Source organism: Eimeria acervulina, genomic scaffold (genome assembly GCF_000499425.1).
Source record: "Eimeria acervulina Houghton genomic scaffold, Eah_scaff1035, whole genome shotgun sequence".
Classification (NCBI taxonomy): Eukaryota; Apicomplexa; class Conoidasida; order Eucoccidiorida; family Eimeriidae; genus Eimeria; species Eimeria acervulina.
The window spans coordinates 2,924-11,202 of NW_013549463.1; the positions used below are offsets into that span (position 1 = coordinate 2,924).

At 35.2% G+C, this 8,279-nt stretch overlaps 1 protein-coding gene across 1 annotated transcript; it reads left to right on the forward strand.

The window, feature by feature from the left end:
- Nucleotides 1-4,935: 4,935 nt before the first annotated feature.
- Nucleotides 4,936-7,295, forward strand: EAH_00054350 (hypothetical protein, conserved; the record flags this gene model as incomplete). The annotated part of the gene is made up of 2 exons (XM_013393950.1): nt 4,936-5,632; nt 6,322-7,295. The coding sequence occupies 2 exons, from the start codon at nt 4,936-4,938 to the stop codon at nt 7,293-7,295; spliced, it is 1,671 nt and encodes a 556-aa protein (XP_013249404.1).
- Between the last annotated feature and the right edge of the window lie 984 nt (nt 7,296-8,279).

Genomic DNA, 8,279 nt, shown 5'->3' on the forward strand with positions numbered 1-8,279 from the left:
GGCGTAGCAGTCATCTGTCTCTGTCTCTGCTTTGCAGTGGATTGTTGAGGTGTACGTACAGCTTTGTTTGTTTGTTTCTTTCTTTGCTTGCTGGCTTGCTTGCTTGATGTGTTTATTTATTTATCTGTGTTTATTTTGTTTCTATATCTGTTTGCTTGTCTAAATGTCTGTCTGTGTATACGTTTGCTTGTCTATTTGTGTGTTTATTTGTTCGTTTGTTTATTATATGCCTGTCTCTGTGTATATACACCTCAACAGCACCATATGCATGCGATAGATAATAAGTTTATATTATATATCTATACCCCGCCTATATACATACATATATACATAAAAATAAGTATATATTATAATAATAGAGTATTATAAGTAATTATTATTGTTTATAAATTGAAGTATTATTATAATTGTTCGTTTAAATTAAATATAAATTATCTTTTATCTTCTTTCTTTTGTATATCTTTTTCTGTTTATATTTTCACTCCGCTCAGAAACCTCAGCCCAGCCAAAGGGGCTGGCGTTTATATTGAAGTCAACCAACAACTCTAAATATCTGCAGACAAATAAATAAATTAAATAAATTAAATAAATAAATAAATATAAAGGAGTAAGTAGATGCATAAGAGAGTAAATAGATATTAGTCGAGGCAAACAGAGTGAAAAAGAAACAAAGATAAATACATAAATAGATATAAAGAATTAAATAATAGATGTTAATGCATGCAAGTAAATTAAAAAAGAAAGAAAGATAAATAAACAACTAAGTAATTAAATAGAGATAAAGGAGTAAATAGATACAGACATATAAATAGAAAGACACACGATAAAGTAGCTGAGAAAACAAACAATTGATATATTTTAGCTCCTGTTAAGAAAGAAAATAATCTGCATAATTAAATTATATTATATATATTATATATATAATATATATTTGTATATATATAAGAATGCACCAAAGAAACAGCAAAGAGAATAGACATCACACTTCTCTTTGAAGAATTGTTTGTTTGTTGTTGTTTTCTCACCTATTACCTAAAAACTTCATGTGTTTCTCTCGCTGAGCTTTAAATGCTTCTTCTGCATCAATAAAATAAACAAATGCTTCACCACTAGGTCGTCCTGTCTGCAGTGTTAATAGAGAAATTGAAGAAGAGGGAGGCCCAGCTAATTGAAAACCCTTAAAAAACTCAGCTATCTCCTCCTTTGTTGCTCCAAAAGGCAGACCCTGTACGGTGTACATACATATACACCGCAAAATAAAAGAAAAATAAAGAGAAAATAGAAAACTGATAATTTGTTAGGAGGTGCACGTTGGCTGCATTTACACATAAATCTATTTAAACCCTACCCTTACTCTTAACGTTGAGATACTGCTAATAAAATATGCAGTAATGTTGTGCAGTTTATGGATAAAAACATGCATCCACGAAACCCTAAACCCTAAACCCTAAACCCTAAAGAACTCCTAAACCCAGCCAGATTGATAAACCCTGCCCTCCAGAGGGATGAAAGGATAAATTAGGAGGTAAAAAATAATTAACTTAAATTTATTTCTTATTTATTTATTTCAATAATAATCATCAACTCACACGAATACGGAGTCTTGCAGGTCGGTTGCGAGTATGTAAGGTGCCTATACACCGCAAGCCCAGAGGGTAAATCTGCTGATAAAGAGCCCGCGAAAAGTCACAATAATTAGAAAAATGCGAATAATTAACTAAATTAAATCTAAAAAGTCCTTTATTAAGCGAAAAGAGCGGAAGAGGGCCCCTCAAGGGGCCCCCCAGCATCCCTTGCAGCTGTTGCATTCGTTGAGTTGTTTCATCTCTTCTTCTATGAAATTGAATTAATTTAAGGAGTTAATTTATAATATTTAAACAATTAATGTAATTTAAAAGGAAAAAAACATGAAAAGCTTTTCCCTACCCTTTCACAGGAAGGAGAACTCACATCGCATGCAACTGCAGCCACAAACTTTTTGCTGATTTGTTTGCAGCAACAATTCGTTATTAAAAAAACAAAATATTGCATTCAGATTAATTTATTAGTATTATTTAAAATAATAATTTACCGATTTTTAACAAAAAGGGTTTAATCATGTATGGGGCGAAAACTTTATTTTATATCTGTACGTGCGGCAACGACTTACTCTGCTGAAGAGAATAAATACTGTATAATAAATAAATATATATATATATATATGTGTGTGTGCATATTATAAATATATATATGTATTTATATGTTTGTTTATTTATGTCTTTAATTACATTTATTTTTATTCTGATGTGCACATAGAAGCATATACTGTGGCTGTCTCTTGTCTTCTACACTTCAGCGAGAGCAGCAACAACAACGAATTCAATATATACACATGCATGCAGATATATATAAATATAAAAAAGTACGTGTATATATATGCATTTATATACATATATATGTGTGTACTGATAAACAAATATATTTGTTTATGACTTAGTATCAGGGTTTTTGGGTTTACATGTCTATACACACACACATGTCTATATATATATATATATATATATATATATATGTATAGGCATGTATATTTAAGTACATATATATATAGATAAATAAATATATAGTTTAGGGTTTATACATACATATATATTTATATATTTATATATTAATATAGACATAAATATATATATATATATATATACATGGAGGCGATTTGGGTGTCTTCATTCCAGTGGCCTCAACTGGATGAAGAAAGGAGAAACAAAAAAAAGAATTAAAATCAAGAAAAGGCGAATATATACAAAAATATTTATTTAAGCGATGTCTTTGTTTTGATTTGTTGGCTTATTCTTCTTGTCGCAATTTATTGATTGTTTATTCGTTTCTCTATTTGTTTATTTGTTTATTTGCAACGCATTTATATATATATTTATTCATTTATCTATTTATTGCTGCTTTTTTTGTTTTTCTTCTTCGTCTCGTCTAGCAAACAGACAGCCTAGGCCCTGCTTATGATATTCTTTATATATTTCTTCTCTTTATATAATTAATTAATTATTAAATTAATTAATTAATTAATAGGAGAAGAACTCTGGTTGCAAACAAACAGCTTCTTTCTCCAGTTCCTTCTTCTGATTACACGGGATATTACTATTGTTTAGTGTGTAGGGTTTAGGGTTTAGGGTTTAGGGTTTAGGGTATGTTGCGTATGAGGGAAGAGAAGTTCGTTTTGAAGCCGCATTAGTTGTTGTTAACTCTTAATATTTTAAATGAATGTTCATTCCGTCGGGTTTAGAGTTCAAGCTCAAGGGTTTAGGGTTTAGGGTTCAGGGTTTAGCAACAACAGCACTCAACAGCAACACCACCGCAGCAAAAAGGAAGTGTCTGTACACCGCACCAAATGAATTTCAGCTTCAATCAACTTTGCATCGAGTCGAGAGAAACGCAAAAGAACAGACAGAAAAGGGGGAGAGGCCCCCAGCAGCAGCAGCAGCAGCAACATCAGCAACAGCAATAACAGTATCAGCAGCACCAGCAGCACCAGCACCAGAAAAAGCACCAGCATCAGCAGCACCACCAGCAGCAGTCACCAGCAGGAGCAGCAGTAGCAGCAGCAGTAGCAGCAGCAGTTGCAGTAGTAGCAACAGCAGCAGCAGTAGTAGCAGCAGCAGCAGCAGCAGCAGCAAACGAACAAGAGTTGACACACGCCAACCACCACCGTGCTTCCATCAGCAACGGAACGACTTAGAATCAGATAAAGATCTGCAATTAGACTTTTAAAACGAAAGACATTCAACAACTGAAGAAAATACATTTTTATTGAAGCATGAAGAAACAGGAGATGAGCGTTTGTATTGAATAAAAAAAAGAAGAAAAATATGTCTAAGCACAACTGTTTTTCGGCAAGATTCTTTTCAATTATAGTTTAGGAAACGGTTGAATAAAGCGTTTAAAAACATTTTTATAATATTGTTCATAATATTAATAATATTCTATGTTCGGAATTTAATGAAGAATGTGCAGACAATAATAAGCCGCAGAACATATCGCGAGCACAGCAATCGCCGATATGAATGTGTTGACGCATGAAGGAGGAGGCATTTCTGGAGCTAAAAACCCCGGGGAAAAGGCAAAATAAATAATATTTAGTAATAAGATGTGTAAAAAACATTGAAATTAATTTAAAGTAGCAAATTACGGTTTTTTTGCCCGCAATACGAGCGCAGCACAGCTGGTAGGCGGCTGCTGTGTTCGCCTACTTCGCTAGCTTGGGAGTAGCGGGTTTGCGTTATGGCTGTTCGCTGTTTTGTTTGTTTCTCCGAGCTTCTTCTGTTTATTATTATTAGAAGAAGCATTTTAAGTCTATCTTTCTGCATTTGTTGTAGATCTGTAAAGAGAAGAAGAAAATATCCATCTTCCTTGCATTATTCTCGTGAGTTACCTTCGTTCCTTCTAAGTGACCCTCCCGGTCGTCAGCAGCCGTTTCGAGCAGAAATTTATGAATTTTTTCTCCTTTTTTTCTGATTTTTATGCTTTATTTATCAAGGGGAGTTTAGTTTTCCCGGTATTCACTCATATCCCGAAGTTCAGCAGCATAAACTACACCACGCACACCACCATCTTGCATCCGCGAGCCTCACGAGGTGTTTGTAGAGAGCTTCCTCTCGCTTTCTTGCATTCTGTTCTGGCATTTCGGCTTATGTTGGTTGCATTATTTGTTTATTTCATGGAATATTTCGTTCATGCATAAAAGGATATATTCCGCTCCCACTTTATAGACAACTGGGAGCCTCAGCTTACAGCGACTGTGTGCAGTTGCAGCTGTAGAGTTTGCAGCATGAGCGGCATGTGTTTGTTGTGAATAATGTATATGATTTGAATGGAAAGTAGGTTTGTTTAAATAGAGTTGTCGATATTTCTTTTTTTCTCTTTTGCAGCAATTGCTGAGGCGCGAAGATGGCTTTATTTACGATTCTGTGGTCGTTGCTCTTGGTGGCTTCTTCTTCATCTTTCGTCTCGGTGGAATGCATAGGGAAATCTCAGAGTTTCCAGAGTTTCGCTGCAGTTCCGTCTGTTCCCTCTACAGCTTCGCGTTCTGTAACTATTGGGGAGTTAGATTCATTGATCAACAGCATTAGAACAGCTGTTGATGCACCTGTTATTGCTTCAGCTCCTCTACCTCTCCCTACTTCTAAAGGTGGAAACGGTGTTCTTGTTTCTCGAGGAATATTTACGCCTGCTTCTCCAGGTCCATCTATTTCGAGTTTCAGTGGTCGAAGCTACGGCGGACCTGCAACTGCTTCATTTGGTGCTACATATAGCAGCAATAGTAAAGGCAGTATTATAACAGATACACCTGTTGCTACACCAAGTGTAAGCAGTTTCGCAGGACGAATGGGCGGTCTACCTCCATGTGGAAGCTGTAATATGTTTACGAAAGGAGGAGGAACAACAAACGGTGTAACAAATGGTGGGGGTAGCACAGACGTAGATATTGTTATTGACTCTAATAATAATGGAAGTGATACCGTTATTGTTGATGAAACAAATACAAGCGATACTATTCAAACCAACGGAGATGTCGTCGATGTTACAGTTCCAGCGACAGACGTTGCAGCAGTTCCACCACCAGCCACTGCTTCCTTTGCTTCTTGTAAGTTCTATATACACTTTTAAATTAAATATTATTATTATTATTATTATTATTATTATTATTATCGATATTATTATTATTATTATTGGTATTATTGTTTTAGGTTTTGTTGGGGGTGTTAACATCATTTTTTCATCTTTTTTCATTTTGTCGTTTTCTGTTTCTTTTCGGCTTTGTTTCATCTTTGTTTTTCCATTTTAAATCATTTCTCTTCTTTGCAATTTCTTTATCATTTCTTTGTGATTTCTTCTTCATTTATTTCTAATTTCTGTATCTTTTCTGTGTAATATCTTCATCATTTCTTCGTAATTTCTTCTTCATTTTTTTCTAATTTCACCATTTCTTTCTTCATCATTTCTTTTTTTATCATTTTCCCACATTTTTTCATCTTTTTTTCTACCTGTTCGTTCTTGCGAGGGAATCGGCACTTTAGTTATTATCATTCTCTTGCCCTCTCTCTTTCTTTCTGCGTATATATGCAATATATTTATTGTATAAATATAGAAATATATTGTTGCCATTGTCTACGCGTGACACATGTTCACATATATATATATTATCCATTTATTTATTCATTTACTTATTTATTTATAGATATATATGTACGACTGTAGAGTGTATTTAGAGGGAGAATATGAAGGGTATAGTGCAAAGATATGTTTGAAATATGTTTGTTTGTTTGCATTCAGATCGGCCCGCATCTTTTGCTTCTCGTTCTTCTCGTATGAGCAGCACACCTCAAGTAGTAATAAGGAGTTATTCTTCTCAGAGGGGTTTCCCGATATCTTCTAACCCGATTTCATTTAATGTACAGCAGAGCTTTAGCCGCAGTGCTACACCTTCTTTTGCGCAAACGGATGCTGTTCTATTACCTTCAAAAGGACTTACTACCTTCGTTACTACGCCAATCAAAGGCGGCCTTATTAATGGTATAAATGGAGGAAATGGATTTAATGGTATAAATGGAGGAAATGGATTTAATGGTATAAATGGAGGAAACGGGTTTAATGGTATAAATGGAGATGGTGGATTTAACGGTATAAACGGAGATGGTGGATTTAACGGTATAAATGGAGATGGTGGATTTAACGGTGTAAATGGAGGTAGTAATGGGTTTAATGGTGTTAATGGGGGTAGTAATGGATATACTAATGGAGGAGGCGGAGTAAATGTTGTTAACGGAGATGGTGGATTTAATGTAGGAAATAAGGGATTCAATGGTGTTAATGGGGGTAATGGATATAATGGAATTGATGGGGGTATTAATAACGGGTTTAATGGGGGTGGTAATAACGGGTTCAATGTGGGGGGTACTAATGGATATAACGGATATAATGGGGGTGGTAGTAACGGGTTTAATGGGGGGGGTAATAACGGGTTCAATGGGGGTAGCAGCGGATATGCAGGAATTAATACAAACAATGGAGGCGGTATTGGAGGAAGGAGCGGCCAGTGGACACCATCAAATAATTATAATAATAGTAATGCTGGGTTTGCTTCAACTTCTAATGCATTCCTCTCTGGTAAAGGTGGAGATGCTGTGCTCATGGGTGCATCAGCAGAAGACAGCCAAAATCTATCCACTGATGCTGCTGCTGCTACCCCTCAAACCCTTTCAGGCATTGTCAACTATATCGAAAGGAGGCTAGAGAAGAAACAATAAGAGAACAGCTACATCTTTATATATATATATATATATGTATATATATATAAATGTATATATGTGTATATATATGTATATATATGCAACAGACGCAGTTCGTCCATTGAACGCACACAGAAAGAAAAACTTCAAACAGCAGCACGGAGAGAAACACCAATAGCAGCAGCAACTGCAACTGAGGCTGCTGCTGCTGCTGTTGCTGCTGCTGCTGCAGTAGCAGCTGCAGCAGCAGTTCCTTGCAGTGGCAGCTGCAGAAGTAATTGCTCGTAGCTGCAGCTGCAGCAGGAGGGAGCTGCTTGCAGCAGCAGTAGCTGCCGCAAGAGCGGCCTGCAGCAGCAGCAGCAGCGGCAGTTGCTTGGAGCAGCAGCAGCAGGAAGCAAGAGTCTCTCGTGTTTGGTATTGTGGGGGTATAGCAGCAGCAGGTTGATGAGTGGAGGTTAAGGTGTATAGAGACAACAAAGAGAGTCGCTTACTTCTTTCTTTGCTTATTATTATCTCTTGAAAAATCTTCAATCAAAGGAAGGCTAGACAAACAAATAACGTCTTGGAGAGTTAATAATGTCTTGGCGTTGTTCGTTTGTTTGTTTGTTTGGTTGGTCGGTTGCTGTTTGTTTGTTTGTTTGTTTATTTACTTGTTTCTTTCTGTCTTTCTTATTCCGCAGCGAACAGGAGGTGTATGCCAGTACTATTGCATACTCTAAATGATGGTAGTGTATATATATTATATATATATACATAAGAGTATCATATATATAATACATATGCTCATACATGCTTATATATATATGTATATATATTATATATATGTATATATATGCATATATATTATAGTATCATATATATAATATATATGCTTTTATATATGCATATATATTATAGTATCATATATATAATATATATGCTTTTATATATGCATGCATATATATATATATATATATATATTATGTGGGCGATGAGTCTAATATATAATATATAGGATATGTA